The sequence below is a fragment of the Chiloscyllium punctatum genome, chromosome 19 (assembly GCF_047496795.1).
Source record: "Chiloscyllium punctatum isolate Juve2018m chromosome 19, sChiPun1.3, whole genome shotgun sequence".
In the NCBI taxonomy this organism is placed as follows: Eukaryota; Metazoa; Chordata; class Chondrichthyes; order Orectolobiformes; family Hemiscylliidae; genus Chiloscyllium; species Chiloscyllium punctatum.
The window spans coordinates 85,976,931-85,996,055 of NC_092757.1; the positions used below are offsets into that span (position 1 = coordinate 85,976,931).

Consider the following 19,125-nt stretch of genomic DNA (forward strand, 5'->3'; position numbering starts at 1 on the left):
AGAGCACTGGGAAATCAGAAGATTGGGAAGGCTACAAAAACAAACAGAGGATAACAAAGAGAGAAATAAGGAAGGAGAGGATCAAATATGAAGGTAGGCTAGCCAGTAATATTAGAAATGATAGTAAAGGTTTCTTTCAATACTTAAGAAACAAATGACAGGCAAAAGTAGACATTGGGCCACTTCAATCTGATGCTGGAAGGCTAGTGATGGGAGATAAGGAAATAGCAGGAGAACTTAAGTACTTTGCGTCAGTTTTCACAGTGGAAGACATGAGTAATATCCCAACAATTAAATAACCCAACAACAGGGGGCTGAGTTGAGTATGGTTGCCATTACAAAAGAGAAAGTGCTAGAAAAGCTAAAAAGTCTTAAAATTGATAAATCTCCTGGCCCCGATGGGCTACATCCTAGAGTTCTGAGGGAGGTGGCTGAGGAAATAGCGGAGGCGTTGGTTGAGATCTTTCAAAAGTCACTGGAGTCAGGGAAAGTCCTGGATGATTGGAAGATCGCTGTTGTAACCCCCTTGTTCAAGAAAGGATAAAAACAAAACATGGAAATTATAGGCCAATTGGCCTAACCTCGGTTGTTGATAAAATTGTAGGATCCATCATTAAGGATGAGGTTTCTAAATTCTTGGAAGAGCAGGTCGGATTAGAACAAGTCAACATGGATTTAGTAAGGGGAAGTCGTGCCTGACAAACCTGTTGGAATTCTTTGAAGAGGTGGCAAGTAGGTTAGACCAGGGAAACCCAGTGGATGTGGTCTATCTAGACTTCTAAAAGGACTTTGATAAGGTGCCAAACGGGAGGCTGCTGAACAAGGTGAGGGCCCATGGTGTTCGAGGTGAGCTACTGGGATGGATTGAGGATTGGCTGTCTGACAGAAGGCAGAGAGTTGGGATAAAAGGTTGTTTTTCGGAATGGCAGCCGGTGACGAGCAGTGTCCCGCAGGGTTCAGTGTTGGGGCCGCACCTGTTCACGTTATATATTAATGATCTGGATGAAGGGACTGGGGGCATTCTAGCAAAGTTTGCCGATGATACAAAGTTAGGTGGACAGGCAGGTAGTACTGAGGAAGTGGGGAGGCTGCAGAGGATCTAGACAGTTTGGCAGAGTGGTCCAGGAAATGGCTGATGGAATTCAATGTGAGCAAATGCAAGGTCTTGCACTTTGGAAAAATGAATACAAGCATGGACTACTTTCAAAATGGTGAGAAAATTCATAAAGGCAAAGTACAAAGGGATCTGGGAGTGCTAGTCGAGGATTCTCTAAAGGTAAACATGCAGGTTGAGTCCGTGATTAAGAAAGCGAATGCAATGTTGTCATTTATCTCAAGAGGGTTGGAATATAAAAGCACTGTTGTGCTATTGAGACTTTATAAAGCTCTGGTTAGGCCCCATTTGGAGTACTGTGTCCAGTTTTGGTCCCCACACCTCAGGAAGGACATACTGGCACTGGAGCGTGTCCAGAGGAGATTCACATGGATGATCCCTGGAATGGTAGGTCTAACATACGAGGAACGGCTGAGGATCCTGGGATTGTATTCATTGGAGTTTAGAAGATTAAGGGGAGATCTAATAGAAACTTACAAGATAATACATGGCTTGGAAAGGGTGGATGCTAAGAAATTGTTTCCGTTAGGTGAGGAGACTAGGACCCGTGGGCACAGCCTTAGAATTAGAGGCGGTAAATTCAGAACAGAAATGCGGAGACATTTCTTCAGCCAGAGAATGGTGGGCCTGTGGAATTCATTGCCGCAGAGTGCAGTGGAGGCCGGGCGCTAAATGTCTTCAAGGCAAAGATTGATAAATTCTTGATGTCACAAGGAATTAAGGGCTACGGGAAGAATGCGGTTAAGTGGAATTGAAATGCCCATAAGCCATGATTGAATGGCGGAGTGGACTCAATGGGCCGAATGACCTTACTTTCACTCCTATGTCTTATGGTCTTATGGTCTTAAGTTTGAGAAATAGCACCTCAGCATTCATCTTGGCACTCCACAGCCATCCAATCCCTAACCATCGTGTTCAGCAACTTAGATCATAATCACTGCTTCCATTTTCTCCGTGCTGTCAGTTGACTCTTTCATAGCTTGTCAAGAGTAACCTTTTCTGTCATTACTTGTTCTGATATCACCTATTCGTTTCCCTTGCCCCATGGACACTGTTGGAATATCGCATGCAATTCTGATCTCCTTCCTATCGGAAAGATGTTGTGAAACTTGAAAGGGTTCAGAAAAGATTTACAAGGATGTTGCCAGGGTTGGAGGATTTGAACTACAGGGAGTGGCTGAACAGGCTGGGGCTGTTTTCCCTGGAGCGTCAGAGGCTGAGGGGTGACCTTATCGAGATTTACAAAATTATGAGGGGCATGGATAGGATAAATAGACAAAGTCTTTTCCCTGGGTCCAGAACTAGAGAGCATAGGTTTAGGATGAGAGGGAAAGATATAAAAGAGACCTAAGGGGCAACGTTTTCACACAGAGGATGGTACGTGTATGGAATGAGCTGCCAGAGGAAGTTGTGGAGGCTGGTACAATTGCAACATTTAAGAGGCATTTGGATGGGTATATGAATAGGAAGGGTTTGGAGGGATATGGGCTGGGTGCTGGCAGGTGGGACTAGATTGGGTTGGGATATCTGGTCGGCATGGACGGGTTGGACCGAAGGGTCTGTTTCTGTGCTGTACATCTCTATGACTCGATGACATAATTGGATCTCTCCTGGTCTTGCATGATATCACAGGCCTTCTTGTGCGTTGCATCCACTCCACTCACCTCACCCCCCCATCTTGTTCCACAGCTTTTCAAATCTTTCCACCTTTAATTGTCATCAGACCTGACCGTAGGTCAATGACCCCGAAACATTGGCTCCATTTCACACTCCGGAGTTGTTTCCACATTCTGCTGTTCTTATTTTGTAACGTTTTGTTCACATCGGGCTGTAGCTGAGGTCATTCCAGTGATGATACAAGTCAGGTGGATCGGCCTTGGTAAATTGCCCCATAGTTTCCAGAGAGGTGTAGGCTAGTAGTCTAGGCATGGGAAATCATTCCTTCATCGGCAGTCTCTCACAGACACGGATGACTCTCTCCCACTCTCGGGGGAGACTGTAGGCAGCTGGACAGACCAATGGGGCTCCCACAGGCTCTGTTACACTTGGGGTAGGTGGTGGTCATGGGAAGGGGTTGGTGGGGCGTTGGTGTGGCAGTATGCTCCTCACACTGATTTCCCCCCCTGCCAGCTTCCACTCTTTCCTAACAGCAAGTCTCAAGGTGATTGACACTTTGCCAGATACTCCTACTCCACTTTGGACAGCCTCAGGCCAGTGGTTCCCAGGTGTCGGTGGGAATGCTGCACTTCACCCAGTGAGGTCTTGAGGGTATCTAGGATAGGGTGGGGATCTGCGTGGAACACTCTCCAGAGAGTCAGTGCAGACTCAATGGACCGAGTGGACCTCTCTCTGCACTGTAGGTTTGAATTAGTAATACTCTTGCCTCTGCTTCCAAAGGTTCTTGGTTGAAGCTTCACTCCAAGATTTGAGCACAAGTAATCCCAGTTGGGCACTCAAGTGACTGTGTGCCACACGGTCAAAAGTGCGGGCTTTCAGATGGGACGTTAAATCAGTTACCCCACCTGCTTGATGTAAAAGATACCCACAGCATTATATTGAAGACAAGCAGGGACATTGTCACAGTGAGCTGGCCAGTATTAATCTGTCAATCAGCCTCATTAATACAGATAGCTGGTCATGGTTGTATTGCATTTATGGGAGCTTACTGTGCTGACATTTGCTGCCATTACATTCCATCGATGACAACACTTCATAATGACTTTGTTGTTAAGTGCTTTAATACCTTCTCCACCTACTCAGTGAGGTGATATTCACTGCCTGGGCTTAACCAGGAGGAAGGTTCCTGGAGGGAATGGTGTGAAGTGTGGTTGAGTCCATCAGATCATATTCAGGCAGGGAATTGACAGCCTGTTCACCAGGGGGCGATGATGGGAATGGATTTGAAAAGAGCACCAAACACAGTAACAATGAATGGCAACTTCCTTCAAAAGGTTGTCAGAAACTTTGATGAGATTATTTGATGGGAATTCTTCACATTTTAAATTTGCTTCTGCAGGTTGCATCTCCTTAATAAATGCTGTGATAATTGGAGCAATAAGGAACGTGGTGGGTTATATCTTCACCAGTGACAGGCCAGTAAAATATAAGTTCGACAAGCATGTAAACTTCATAAAACCCATTTACAAAATGGATTCCGAATGATGTGAAACCTCTCTCATGTCCCTCTTTCATTTTGCAGAGAAATTCTCCATTTGGTTATTGAAGTAGTTCCATTATGTTCTGCTTTTCATATCTTTGATGCCACAGCGGTGAGTATTTTGGTATCTGTGATATCAGTGCAGGGTTATGTGATTATTTCTGCTTTTAAATGTTCACTCGTTTACTTTAGATTTATTCTCTCCTTTCAAATCAAGTGTCTCATCCAACATAAAGCTGTCAGATAACATTATTGTCACTGAGTATCCCACTTCTAACTTCTTTCGGAGACACCATTGAACAAAAGGTGAACTGGACTGATGATATAAACACTGTGACTGCAAGAGCAGGATGGAAGCTGGAGATTGTGTAACAAGTAATTCAGCTGCTGACACCTCACAGCTTGTCCACCAACTATAAGGCCCAAGCCAGCACTGTAATGGTGTACTCCCCACTTGCCTGGATGAGTGCAGCTCAAATAACATCCAAAGCTCAATACCATCTCGGTCAAAGCAGCCTGCCTGATTGAAGACCCATCCACCACCTTCACCATTCACTCCATCAGGAACCAAACCACAGGAGCAGCAATGTGTACTGCCTGCAAAAGGCACCACAGCAACTGACCATGGTTCTTTGACAATTCCTTCCAACCCCACGATCACTTCCATCTGGAAGGTCAAGGGCAGTGGATACATGGGAACACCACCATCTGCAAGTTCCCTTCCAAGTCACTCACTTGGCAATACATCACCATTCCTTTACTATCGCTGGGTGAAGATCCTGGAAGTGCCTTCCCTTATGACACGATGAGTGACCCTACACCCAGAGAACTGCAGCAGTTCAAGAAGACAGCTCACCACCGCCTTCTCCAAGGTCATTAGACATTGGCAATAAACACTGGTTCGGCTGCAAGAGCTACGTCCTGTGATAAAAATTTTTAAAAATCCTACTCTCACATTCCATTTCCCACTTTTGTTCACATGCAGTTGCATTTTCCAAGGGGTTTTACAGCCATTCAGCCCAACTGTTCTGTGCTAGCCTTCTTGCTTCCACTCTACTTCAGCTCATCCTAAAATTCCTTAAAAAAAGGGGATATTTTAGAATAATATCCCTTTCTAAAAATGAAAGCCATTCAATTCACGCTGAACTCTCTGATCTGGAACCAGAAATTCCAAAACAGTTAGAGGTGGGGAGGCAATGCAGTGATCGATAGAGGGCTTTAAGATTATGAAAGGATCTGGTGGGTTAGAAAATATTCCCACTTGCGGGTGAGACTGGAAGCCTCGGTAATAAATCTATGATAGTCACTGATCAATCCAAGTAGGAACACCGAAGATATGTTTTGTGTTTATTTAAAGCTGAGACAGATTCTCGATCAGTCAGGGAATCAAGGTTTATGGGAAAGGGCAAGAACATGCATATCTGGAGTGTCAGATCATCCGTGATCCTATTGGATAGCAGAGCAGGCTTGAGGGGCTGAATAGCCTACTCTGTTCCTTTCTCTTATGGTCTTATAGATCATGTGAAACGCTGCACTGCAGATGGACCTGAAGTGAGTTGTATAGATATTTTGTCAAGAGAGATGTAGGGCAAAAGCTTTCTTATACAATAAGCAACCAGGTTACAGAATGCACTGCCCTGGGGGCGATGTAGAGCTAGGTTCAATCCATGTATTCAACAAGGAGATAGACTGTTATTTACAAAAGCAGTCCTGAAGATGGGTCATTGGATTCAAAACATTAACTCTGTTTGCTCCAGTTTGCTCTAACAGCCCAAAGATGTACAGGTTAGATGGATTGGCTATAGCAGATGCAGGGTTACAGGGATAGGGAAGGGGCTGGATTTGGGTGGGATGCTCTTCAGATGCTTGATGGGCTGAACATCATTTTTCCACACTGTGGGAATTCAATGATTCTAGATAAACACATCGAGAGAGAGAGAAAGATGAATGTGAGGGTAGGTAGGAAGGAGAGTGGGAGCAGGCTATGTCGAGCATTAACAATGGTATGGGTCAAATGGCTTGTCCTGATGCTACAAATGTTAAGTAAATTACATACGACATGAAAAAGTTACAATAATTTCTGTATTGAACTCAACACTCTTAATGATTGTGAGGAAACCATTCGGGTTTTATTTGTCCAGTTTTCGAATTATCCAAAATAACTAAGATCCCTAACTATTGTACAGAAACCAGTTTCATTGCTGTACTGAAACTGTTGGGTTGAGGAATGGTTCATTTTGCTGTCAATATCTTCAGCAAAATCAGAGCCCCCTTCAGTCTTTGCTGTGCTCAGTCACTTCTTATCACTAAGAGGTATGGCAGCAATTGGAAAGATGGGTATCATTGATGACAGTGGGGGACAGGAGTCAGTTAGCTCAGTTGGCTGGATGGCTGGTTTGCATGTCTCTCAACATTTTCCGATGGACCCATTGTTGCTTCCTTTATGATGCAGCGTGATGCCAACAGTGCAGGTTCAATTCCCTCAACTGCTGAGGTTACCAGGAAGGTTCCATCTTCTCAACCTCTCCCCTCACCTGAGGCACGGTGACCCTCAGGTTAAACCACCACCAGCCATCTCTCTCTGATGAGAGGGCAGGACAATGGTGACCTTCCCTTTATATTTAGTGAGCAACTTCCAAAGGTGGTAAACTGGAATTCTCCACTCATCGTTGAAAACAGACATATCCATTGAACCTCGAGTGCGAGAGACATCTGAGGAAATTCATTCCCAATGTCTGTCACACTTGGAAAATACAGGTAAGTTGTTTAGGGCTGAGATGAGGAAAAATGTCTTCACTCAGAGAGTGGGGAGCCTGCGGAATTCTCTGCCACAGAAAGTGGTTGGGGCCAAAACATTCTCGCGAAGGAGATGAACATAGTTCGAAGGGCTACAGAAATCAAAGATAATGAAGAGAAAGTGGAAGCAGGTACTGCAATTAGAGGATTAGCCATCATTGTATTGAATGGCAGAGCGGGCTCGAGGGGCTGAATGGCCTACTGCTATTCCTGTTTCCTACATTTCCATGGTGTCTCTGAATGAGTTATATGTTTCTGTTTTGGGATCCCTGTGACTTCAATAGTAATTAATTTCTTTAAGCTGAAGTTTTATTAAAGATGTTGAGAACAGAGTGAACCGTGCAGCCTGCAACAGAGAAACACGGCTCTCATGGGGAGAAGGTGCCACCATCTTATCACATTCTAATGGAGTCTGCAGCCAGAGAGTCAACAGCCACATCGGTTTGGATCATAGGAGCAGGAGGAGACCATTCAGCCCCTTCAGAACTACTCTGCTAACCAATTAGATCATGGGGCTGACATTTGAACTGCAGACATGGCTTGATATCATTAGTTCATTACCATTTGGTAACTTTACACCAACTCTGCAAGAAAGCTGCTTCATCGCGCGACCTGTTCCCTAAATGACATTGATGACCATTTCCAAAATGTCCTCCATTAATTGTGAACTATTTGAGAAATGGCAGTTTTCTAGGATTTGTTTCCCATCTGTAGAAGCCAAGTGTGGTATAACCACTGTGATTATGTTCTGTGTGTCTATTTTGCAGGGTGTATGTGGTGGAGTGTTAAGAGGAGCTGGAAAACAAAAACTAGGAGCTATCGGTAACCTGGTTGGCTACTACCTAATTGGGTTTCCCATTGGAATCTCTTTGATGTTTGCTGGAAAACTTGGTGTATTTGGTATGAATTTCATTCATTTTCTCCTTTGTTGTTCTCTGTCCCACTCTGATAAGGCATGGGGAACGCTGTTCTATCACAAGGTCAATACTGGAGAGTACCTGTGAAGGGAAGTTCTACCTTTGCCATGGAGCACAAGTAAATGCGACACACATAAGTTTTGGATTGCCTTCAGCACTTTATTAATGATTGGCTGGAATGACTGACTTTGGGTTATCATCCTAGTGGTTGCAAATTATCAGTTAAAGCCAGTTTTATAGCTGTACTAAAACAATATGAACATAGGAGGTAGGATTAGTAAATTTACAGATGATGCCAAAGTTGGAGGTGTCGTGGACAGCAAAGAAGATTACCTCAAAGTACAACGAGGTCTTGATTAGATGGGCCAATGGGCTGAGGAGTGGCAGATGGAGTTTAATTTAGATCATTGCGAGGTGCTGCATTTTGGAAAAGCAATTCGGGGCAGGATTTATACACTTAGTGATAAGGTCTTGGGAAGTGTTGCTGAACAAAGAGACTTTGGAGTGCAGGTTCATAGTTCCTTGAAAGTGGAGCTGCAGAAAGATAGGATAGTGAAGAAGGTGTTTGGTATGCTTCCCTTTTTTGTTCAGTGCATTGAAGTGCAGGAGTTAGGAGGTCATGTTTTGGCTGACCAGAATGTTGGTTAGGCAACTTATGGAATACTGTGTGAAATTCTGCTCTTCTTGCTCTTCCTGTTATTAAACTTGAAAGGGTTCAGAAAAGATTTGCAAGGATGTTGCCAGGTTTGGAGGATTTGAGCTATAGGGAGAGGCTGAACAGGCTGGGGCTGTTTTCCCTGGAGCGTCATAGGCTGAGGGGTGACCTTATAGAGGTTTACAAAGTCATAACGGATATGGATAGGGTGAATAGACTAAGACTTTCCCTGGGGTTGGGGAGTCCAGAACTTGAGGGCATGAGGTTAGGGTGAGAGGGGAAGGTTTTGAAAGGAACCTAAGGGACAATATTTTTCATGCAGAGGGTGGCATGTGCATGGAATAAGTTGCCAAAGGAAGTGGTGGAGGCTGGTACAATTGCAACATTTAAAAGGCATCTAGATGGGTATATGAATAGGAAGGGTTTAGAGGGATATGGGCCAAATGCTGGCAAATGGGACTAGATTAATTTTGGATATCTGGTCAGCATGGACGATTGGACCGAAGGATTTGTTTCCATGCTGTACAGCTCTATAAGTCAGAAAATTCTGTAACTGAGTTGGGGATGGTGAGTACAGATCTTCAGGACTGTGGAGGGCCTCAATTATATCCCATTTTAGTATGTGTATGCTTGAGGCCAATTCCAATCGCTCTGTCCCAATATACATGGTACTTTGTGTCAAATTCACATGCAATACCAACGAACAACAGCATGTGATTGGGATATGCATTTTTAGGAAGCGCTTAAGAGTCAGAGAATCCAGAACTCTATCAACAAACACATCAAGTTAGACCCCATCTACTATCCCCTGAGAAAAGGAACAGGAAATGACTTCACCACAGGAAATAACATCACCACAGGAAATGACATCACCAACCCAGAGACACAAAAATATAAATGGAAAGCAGGAATTTTCAGCAGTGCTTCACCTGAGGCCCACTGAAGATGTTACCCAGTCTAGAAATCAACCTTCCAGCTCAGCGAGCAAACCTACATCCACTCTATGACTATATGGTTTATTGCATGGTAGCAACTGAGTACAAGTTGCATTAGTAAGTTCAATATTATTACTAAAACTATCGGGAAACATATGGTAACAGGTCAAATCCCCTCAGAATCTTGAGATATTCTGCCTTTCCACACCCAAGTCTTTGATATTATTAGTTTGGGTAGAATTTAAATATAATCTTCAGCATTGACCCTTTCAGAGCAACACCTTGATCCCATGGCCATTGTTCACCTGAAACTGTAGACACTGGAATATTGACAGGAGGTGAGTGTCACAGCTTGCCCAAACTGCACACATGTACATTTCCATCACAGAGCTGTTAGATATTCGTGAGGAGTGAGATCTCTGGCTGAATTCCTCACGTCCCGCATTGAGCGGTGCTGACGCCAAATGGGAGCAATATAATGTCACACAGGCTGACACCAGCATCTGATACAGGCGGAAGGGTTTATTAAAAGAGTAGAATTGAAAGGAAATCTCAGCAGCATTCTCTCCGTACTGACTGCACCACTGTTATTTTGCAGGTCTCTGGTGTGGAATATTGCTCTGTGCGTCTGTACAATCCATTATTTTTCTGACGGTGATTTGCTGGATCAACTGGAAGAAAACTGCCAATCAGGTAAGAGTAGGGAGTACAGGTCATTGCGCCATTTTCTTTGGTAGAATTTTAATTTCTCCCACCGCCCCTTGTTTCCTCAGTCTATGAGCCCATTTGGCAGAATGATCAGAACAATGTTCAACTTGTACCCTTTTGCTGTCATGCAATAAACCATATAGAGTCATAGAGATGTCAGTGCCCTATGCAATGCCCAGGAACTCGCAAAACACTGTGCCATCTCCTCAGGTGATGAAGTCGGCAAATGTACCCCTTACAGAGCTTTTGTAATTTCAACTGAGGTCAGACCAAGATTTAGTTGTCTTGTTCAACTTTACAACTTGCTTTTGAAGATATCTTGAACAGGTGGGACAAGAGACTCCTGTTGCTAAATTGAATGATGAATTATACCGAGCTTCAAACTGCTATGAATCATCACTTTCTGCTAAAATAAAGAATTCCCTCCAATCTGCTTGGAGCTTTGCATAATAGATCACTGCAATGGGTAGCTCATGAAGCAAGGCTCAAAGATCTCTCGAGAGGACTAAATATACAATTAATACGACATGGAATTCTAATAACTGGCAGGAATGTCATGTTTAAAGCTGCTTGTAAATCATACAGATTGAAGAGTGTTTTGATAAAGGAGGAATTCTCTCTGATGCATCCATCCTTCACTGTCTATGACAATTTTGTGTTTCGTTCAAAGGCCCAGGTTAATGCAGGGATGATGGGAGGACTGGGTACCCCAAACAGCATCTCTGGTGGTCAAACCAAGGATCTCTCAGCCGGTAAGAAAGGAATGATGCTTCGTAAAAGTTGATTGAGAAGATTCTTGGATACTTTTCATTCAAGTCATCAAAGTTAGTAATTAGCGCACCTATCAACCTTAATGGAGTAAAATATTTACTATCATGAAGTCCTGATTCACTGCCAAACTGAAAGTTCAATCCATATTGGAGATCACTGAAGATAGTGAAAACTTTATCTAAATGATCTGTGATTTACAAGGAGATCACGTGGAGGTGCCAGTATTGGACTGGAGTGGACAAAGTCAAAAGTCACATGACACCAGGTTATCGTCCAACAGGTTTATTTGAAATCATCAGGTTTCAGAGCGCCACTCCTTCATTGGGTGAAGTCAATAGACAATAGACAATAGACAATAGATGCAGGAGTAGGCCATTCTGCCCTTCGAGCCTGCACCGCCATTCAATATGATCATGGCTGATCATTCCTAATTAGTATCCTGTTCCAGCCTTATCTCCATACCCCTTGACTCCACTATCTTTAAGAGCTCTATCCAATTCTTTCTTAAAAGAATCCAGAGACTGGGCCTCCACTGCCCTCTGGGGCAGAGCATTCCACACAGCCACCACTCTCTGTGTGAAGTAGTTTCTCCTCATCTCTGTCCTAAATGGTCTACCCCGTATTTTTAAGTTGTGTCCTCTGGTTCGGCACTCCCCCATCAACGGAAATATGTTCCCTCCTGCCAGAGTGTCCAATCCTTTCATAAGCCTATACGTTTCAATCAGATCCCCTCTCAGTCTTCTAAACTCAAGGGTATACAAGCCCAGTCGCTTCAGTCTTTCCGTGTAAGGCAATCCTGCCATTCCAGGAATTGACCTCGTGAACCTACGCTGCACTCCCTCAATAGCCAGAATGTCTTTCCTCAAATTTGGAGACCAGAACTGTACACAGTACTCCAGGTGTGGTCTCACCAGGGCCCTGTACAGCTGCAGAAGCACCTCTTTGCTTCTATACTCAATCCCTCTTGTTACGAAGGCCAGCATGCTATTAGCCTTCTTCACGACCTGCTGTACCTGCATGCTTGCCTTCATTGACTGGTGTACAAGAACACCCAGATCTCTCTGAACAGCCCCTTTACCTAATTTGATACCATTGAGGTAGTAATCTGCCTTCCTGTTCTTGCCACCAAAGTGGATAACCAGACATTTATCCACATTAAACTGCATCTGCCATGCATCTGCCCACTCACCTAACTTGTCCAGGTCACCCTGTAATCCCCTAACATCCTCATCACATTTCACCCTACCACCTAGCTTTGTGTCATCAGCAAATTTGCTAATGTTATTGCTGATACCATCTTCTATATCATTTACATATATTGTAAAAAGCTGCGGTCCCAGCACGGATCCCTGCGGTACCCCACTGGTCACTGCCTGCCATTTCGAAATGGAGCCGTTAATCACTACCCTTTGTTTCCTATTAGCCAACCAATTCTCTATCCAATCTAGTACTTTGCCCCCAATCCCGTGCGCCCTAATTTTACTCACTAACCTCTTGTGTGGGACTTTATCAAAAGCTTTCTGAAAGTCCAGGTACACTACATCCACTGGATCTCCCTCGTCCATCTTCCGAGTTACATCCTCAAAAAATTCAAGAAGATTAGTCAAGCATGATTTCCCCTTCATAAATCCATGCTGACTCTGTCCTATCCTGTTACTATTATCCAGATGTGCCGTAATTTCATCCTTTATAATAGACTCCAGCATCTTTCCCACCACTGAGGTCAGACTAACTGGTCTATAATTTCCTGCTTTCTCCCGCCCACCCTTCTTAAAAAGTGGCACAACATTAGCCGCCCTCCAATCCTCAGGAACCAACCCCGATTCTATTGAACTCTGGAAAATAATCACCAGCGCATCCACGATTTCCCGAGCCACCTCCTTCAGTACCCTGGGATGCAGGCCATCAGGTCCCGGAGACTTATCAACCTTCAGACCTAACAGTCTCTCCAACACCAAATCCTGGCAAATAGAAATTCCCTTAAGTTCAGGTCCTTCAGCTAATTCTTAACTAGTTCTTTATCCTCTTCTTCCCAACTCAGACACTTTGGTTAATCCTCTAATAGTTTGAGATATAATTTATTCATCTTTTGAGCATAAGAATCAATCCACAAAAGGGAGTGAACATTGTATAATCTGTAGAAAACTGGCAACTGTGACATATAAGTGAGGTGAGAGGCTATTTCTGCTTTGCTGCTGTCTCACAGAATTGAGTATTGGTTAGAATTGACCAAGGAGAAAGCCCACCACCACTTTCTCAGGGCAAGCAGTAATGACTAATTTGCCAGATTGCTCAATCCCTGAGGGCAAATGAGACAAAAAAGCAGAAAATTCTGTTCAGGTGTCAATAATCCACCAGCGACGTGGTCTCTGAACATTGGGTAGACCTTGCTCTGTGTGCTGACCGTGTGGCTGCATGGTTTTGTGATGATAGTCCTCAGTTAACATCCTTCTTGAGGCAAAAATTGAAGATGAATTATGAACAGCCGGTAGAAATCCAGAGGAAGGTTGTGTCTTTGTGTATTTTGGTTAATCTACTGGGTTGGGCCGGTCCCTTTGACTATCTCAGAAGGGCTGTAGAGCCGTCTGTCTCTCTAGGCAGTGAGAAGGTGGACTCTTTGTTGAAGGAGTCAAAAACTAGAAGGTTGGGCGTTAAGGTGAGTCCCTATGCTTTTGGCAGGATGGTTCTTTTATGTAGATCACGTGGCATTAGCAACAGAAGATCAATGGGGTGCTCCTCAGAAAATGAACCAAACAGGTGCCATTGTGTGCTTACAATGTCTCACTGTGAGTTTCCTTCACTGGGGAGGACACAGCAAACAACACAGTGGCTCTGATGTCCAACGTTTCACAACTGGAACCAAATGTGGACAAGGACCGGGTGACGGATGAATCCTTATTTTTGGAAACTGGAGTTGCCACAGTCGGAGAAATCTTGTCGACAAAACAACTGATCATTCGCCATGGGCTAGCCTTCCTCTCAGGACCCCTGATCCTGGCCATTGGACTGGTCATACACTTCACTTTCTCAAAGGGCTCATAGAGCCCAGGGAACCATGGAGAGACAGAGCACTGCAGTAGGAATAGTGAGGGTGTGACCAAAGGTCAATGAAAGCCAGAGTTCAGATAAATTGTACCTGCCACCAACGAGAAAATTCACTCATCCAGAAAATAATAATAAATACTATCTTAATAGCATAATGATATGACTATAATTAATTGGACATACAATAAAGAAAATGGATTAATACTGAGCAGTTTGAATTGATTTACAATTTTTTCCCAGTCAGTGGTTTTCTCCATTGGATATTGTAAAGCTATAGGGTTGGAGAAGATCATTTCCAATTTGTATCTCCAGAAATGCTAGGTGATGCATTTTGGGAAAGCAAGTCTTAGTAGGACTTATATCCTTAATGGTAAGGTCCTAGGGAGTGTTGCTGAACAAAGAGACCTTGGAGTGCAGGTTCATAGCTTCTTGAAAATGAAGTCGCAGGTAGATAGGATAGTGAAGGCGGTGTTTGGTATGCTTTCCTTTATTGGTCAGAGTATTGAGTACAGGAGATGGGAGGCCATTTTGCAGCTGTACAGGACATTGGTTAGGCCACTGTTGGAATATTGCATGCAATTCTGGTTTCCTTCCTATTGGAAAGATGTTGTGAAACTTGAAAGGGTTCAGAAAAGATTTACAAGGATGTTGCCAGGGTTGGAGGATTTGAGCTACAGGGAGAGGCTGAACAGGCTGGGGCTGTTTTCCCTGGAGCGTCAGAGGCTGAGGGGTGACCTTAGAGAGGTTTACAAAATCATGAGAGGTAATGGATAGAGTAAATAGACAAAGTCTTTTCCCTGGGGTGGGGGAGTCCAGAACTAGAGGGTGTAGGTTTAGGGTGAGAGGGAAAAGATATAAAAGGGACCTAAGGGGCAACTTTTTCATGCAACGGGTGGTGCGTGTGTGGAATGAGCTACCAGAGGATGTGGTGGAGGCTGGTACAATTGCAACATTTAAGAGGCATTTGGATGGGTATCTGAATAGGAAGGGTTTGGAGGGATATGGGCCGGGTGCTGGCAGGTGGGACTAGATTGGGTTGGGTTACCTGGTCGGCATGGACGGGTTGGACCGAAGAGTCTGTTTTTGTGCTCTACATCTCTACGACTCTATGACTTGAGGCTGTTTTCACTATAGAGAAGGTTTAGAGGTGACTTATTTGAGACATATGAGTTACTCAGAGGGTTCAATAGGGTGAACAGTGAGAGCCTTTTTACCTTGGATAGTGATGGCTAACACAAGAGGACACTGCTTTAAACTGAGGGGTGATAGATATAGGACAGAAGTCAGTGGTAGTTTCTTTACTCAGAGAATAGTAGGGGCATGGGACACACTGCCTGCAAAGTAGTAGACTCGTCAATTTTGAGAGCATTTAAGTGGTAACTGGATAAACGTCCGGATGAAAATGGAAAAGTGTAGGATAGATGGGCTTCACATTGGTTCCACAGGTCGGTGCAAGATCAAAGACCAACATTGCACTGTAATGTTTAATGTTCAATTGGGCTGGATAGAAGCAGCCTGATTTATTCATACTAATGAGTTAATATCCCTGACTTATTGATCACTCTCATTGGAAATGTTTTGTTCCACCAGAGGAGAGATCCTACAGAGGCGAGGATATGATCCGTGGGTGTGCTGTCCCTGGGAGTATTTAGCAATATCTCTAACCCCATGATATGTCCAAACTTCTGGTGAAGTCTAATCAAGGAAATACCCCATGATTCCCATTGACCACAAAGTGTGGTCTCACTGCTGCCTCACAGGGTCAGGGACCCAGCTTCGATTCCCACCTCGGGTGATTGCCCGTGTGGAGTTTACACATTCTCCCCATGTCTGTGTGGGTTTCCTCCGGGTGCTCTGGTTTCCTCCACAGTCCAAAGATGTGCAGTCAGGTGGATTGGCCATGCTAGATTGCCCATAGTGTCCAGGGATGTGTAGGTTAGGTGCATTAGTTAGGGGAATGGGTCTGGGTGGGTTACTATTCGGAGGGTCAGTCTGGACTTGTTGGGCCAAAGGGCCTGTTTCCACAGTGTAGAGATTCTGTATGATTTTGTGGAAGGTTTCAATGCCAAGAGTTATTGGTACTGCCATTGATTAAACCAACTGTATCCTGAAGGATGTAGCTGGAATGCAGTCTGGAATGGAAACGTTCCGCAAGTAGGCATTTCAGAGAACACCTCTGGGAACCCGCACCAACCAACCCAACCACCCCGTGGCTCAACACTTCAACTCCCCCTCCCACTCCACCAAGAACATGTAGGTCCTTGGACTCCTCCATCGCCAGACCATACAACACGATAGTTGGAGGAAGAGCGCCTCATCTTCCGCCTAGGAACCCTCCAACCACAAGGGATGAACTCAGATTTCTCCAGTTTCCTCATTTCCCCTCCCCCCACCTTGTCTCAGTTCCAACCCTCGAACTCAGCACCACCTTCCTAACCTGCAATCTTCTTCCTGACCTCTCCGCCCCCGCCCCCACCCCCACCCCCACCCCCAGTCCAGCCTATCACCCTCACCTTAACCTCCTTCCACCTATCGCATTTCCAACGCCCCTCCCCGAAGTCCCTCCTCCCTACCTTTTATCTTAGCCTGCTGGACACACTTTCCCCATTCCTGAAGAAGGGCTCATGTCCAAAATGTCGATTCTCCTGCTCCTTGGATGCTGTCTGACCTGCTGCGCTTTTCCAGCAACACATTTTTAGCTCTGATCTCCAGCACCTACAGTCCTCACTTTGTCCTCGAATATGTTGAAGGTGTTGGCCCCCTGTGTTCTCTGTCTATGCCATGATGTTTAGGTTGATTCTAATCTAAAAAGTGTGAATCTGCCAATCTCCAAACACCATCCTACAACTCATCCACTTTATCCTTGATCACAACGTCTTCACCTTTGACAACCAGTTCTTCATTCTGGCACACGGAACACCCATGGGGACCAAATTTGCACCCTGATATGCCAACATTTTTATGCACAGGTTCAAACAAGACTTCTTCTCTATGCAGGATCTCCAACCAACACTGTACACCAGATACTTTGACGACATTTTCTTCCTCTGGACCCATGGCGAGGAGTCACTGATAAAACTACACAGTGACATCAACAAGTTTCATCCCACCATCAAACTCACCATGGACTACTCTTGACTGTCTGTCTCATTCTTGGACACATGCGTCTCCATCAAGGATGGACACCTCAGCACCACACTCTACCGCAAACCCACAGACAACCTCACAATGCTACACTTCTCCAGCTTCCACCCAAAACATATTAAAACAGCCATTCCCTATGGACAAGCCCTACGCATACACCGGATCTGCTCAGAGGAGGAGGAACATGACGGACAGCTGGAAGTACTCAAGGATGCCCTCACAAGAACGGGGTACGATGCTCAACTCATTGACTGCCAGTTCCAACGTGCCACAGCAAGGAACCGTAATGACCTCCTCAGGAGACAGACACGTGCTGCAACTGACAGGGTACCCTTCGTTGTTCAGTATTTCCAAGGAGCTGAAAAATTACGCCATGTTCTTCGTGACCTGCAACACATTATCAATGAGGATGAGCACCTCGCCAAGATCTTCCCCACACCTCCATTACTTGCCTTTAAACAACCGCCAAACCTCAAACAGATCGTTGTTCGTAGCAAGCTGCCTGGCTCTCAGGACAACGCCATACAACCCTGTCACAGTAGATGCTGCAAGACGTGTCAGAGTGTGGACATAGATACCACTATTATGCGTGGGAACACCTCCCACCTTGTACATGGCAGGTACTCGTGTGACTCAGCCAACGTTGTCTATCTTATACGTTGCAGGCAAGGATGCCCGGAGGCATGGTACATTGGGGAAACCGAGCAAAGGCTACAACAACGGATGAATGGGCACCGCACAACAATCAACAGACAGTTGGGGAACACTTCAGTGGTCCAGGACATTCAGCCTCGGACCTTCGGGTGACCATTCTCCAAGGTGGACCTCGGGACAGGCAGCAGAGGAAAGTGGCCGAGCAGAGGCTGATAGCTAAGTTCGGTACCCATAGGGAGGGCCTCAACCAGGACCTTGGGTTCATGTCACACTACAGGTGATCACCATTGCACTATACACACACACACACACACACACACACAGACTCACACACACAGGCAGTCCTATACACACATATACACGGACACACACACAGACAGCAACACAGACACCCGCGCACACCCTTACAGACACACACACTCCCACACTCCCGCATGCACCCCCTCACAGACTTAAGACTCACTACACACACACACATACACTTTCTCATACTCACAACCCCCACCCCAGACAGACAGACAGACAGACAGACACACACACACACAGACAAAGACCCACATGCACACATATATTTTGTGGGGTGAATTGGTACTTGCAGAGTTACATCGTACTTTGCTCAAAAACTGCATGAATTCATGTAAAACTCTGATTCTAGTCTAAAAAGTGAGATAACAATCTAAACATCATGGCATAGACAGAGAACACAGGGGGCTAACACCTTCAACATATTGTCTAGCTATCACCATTGTTAACAGCTAACCTGAGAATGTAACTTTTAAAAAAAAGGTTTTGTGATTTACAAATGCAAGAAGTGAAGCTATCATGATATTCTTAACAGATGAAAAGCTTAATCAATTTTTCAATGTATAGTTTCAGTTACATCACATTATAAATTTTAGCCCTCCTCTATCACCTGATGAAGGAGCGTTGCTCCGAAAGCTAGTGTGCTTCCAATTAAACCTGTTGGACTATAACCTGGTGTTGTGTGATTTTTAACTTTGGAATGGAATGAGTTGAGAACAGTTCCATCCAGGAGGTAACAGTGAAGAGAATTGTCTAACCAAAATTGTTTAATGAAAGATGAGGAGCTACTATTTCCTTCTATCATAATAATCTAGGACATTACTTGTGTCTCTGCTAAGGGCTGTTTCAGTACTTTGCCTATCAGAAACCTGACTAGAGGGGTACAAATGAATCCTTCTTGGCAATATTGGCACCAAATTTGGAGG

General features: G+C 44.7%; 2 protein-coding genes across 2 annotated transcripts in view; both read left to right on the forward strand.

Annotated features, from left to right (window-relative positions):
* The window catches only part of LOC140491564 (multidrug and toxin extrusion protein 1-like), a 36,729-nt gene extending 32,414 nt beyond the window's left edge, over window positions 1-4,315 (forward strand). Inside the window, exon 12 of the mRNA XM_072589951.1 lies at window positions 4,131-4,315. Within this exon, the coding sequence (XP_072446052.1) occupies window positions 4,131-4,276 (146 nt within the window). The 3' untranslated portion in view covers window positions 4,277-4,315. The remainder of the gene's footprint in view (window positions 1-4,130) is intronic.
* LOC140491563 (multidrug and toxin extrusion protein 1-like) lies at window positions 4,313-18,870 on the forward strand. Its single transcript, XM_072589950.1, has 5 exons — window positions 4,313-4,383; window positions 7,835-7,967; window positions 10,173-10,267; window positions 10,953-11,034; window positions 17,908-18,870. The coding sequence occupies exons 2-5, from the start codon at window positions 7,940-7,942 to the stop codon at window positions 17,967-17,969; spliced, it is 267 nt and encodes an 88-aa protein (XP_072446051.1). The 5' UTR covers window positions 4,313-4,383; window positions 7,835-7,939; the 3' UTR covers window positions 17,970-18,870.
* Window positions 18,871-19,125: the final 255 nt, after the last annotated feature.

Excerpts from the sequence above, each read along its gene's own strand:
- LOC140491563 (XM_072589950.1), top strand. The coding sequence starts at position 7,940 with ATGTTTGCTGGAAAACTTGGTGTATTTG. Across the intron at positions 7,968-10,172 it reads TGGAAAACTTGGTGTATTTG|GTCTCTGGTGTGGAATATTG; the intron begins GTATGAATTTCA and ends GTTATTTTGCAG. Across the intron at positions 10,268-10,952 it reads GGAAGAAAACTGCCAATCAG|GCCCAGGTTAATGCAGGGAT; the intron begins GTAAGAGTAGGG and ends TTTCGTTCAAAG.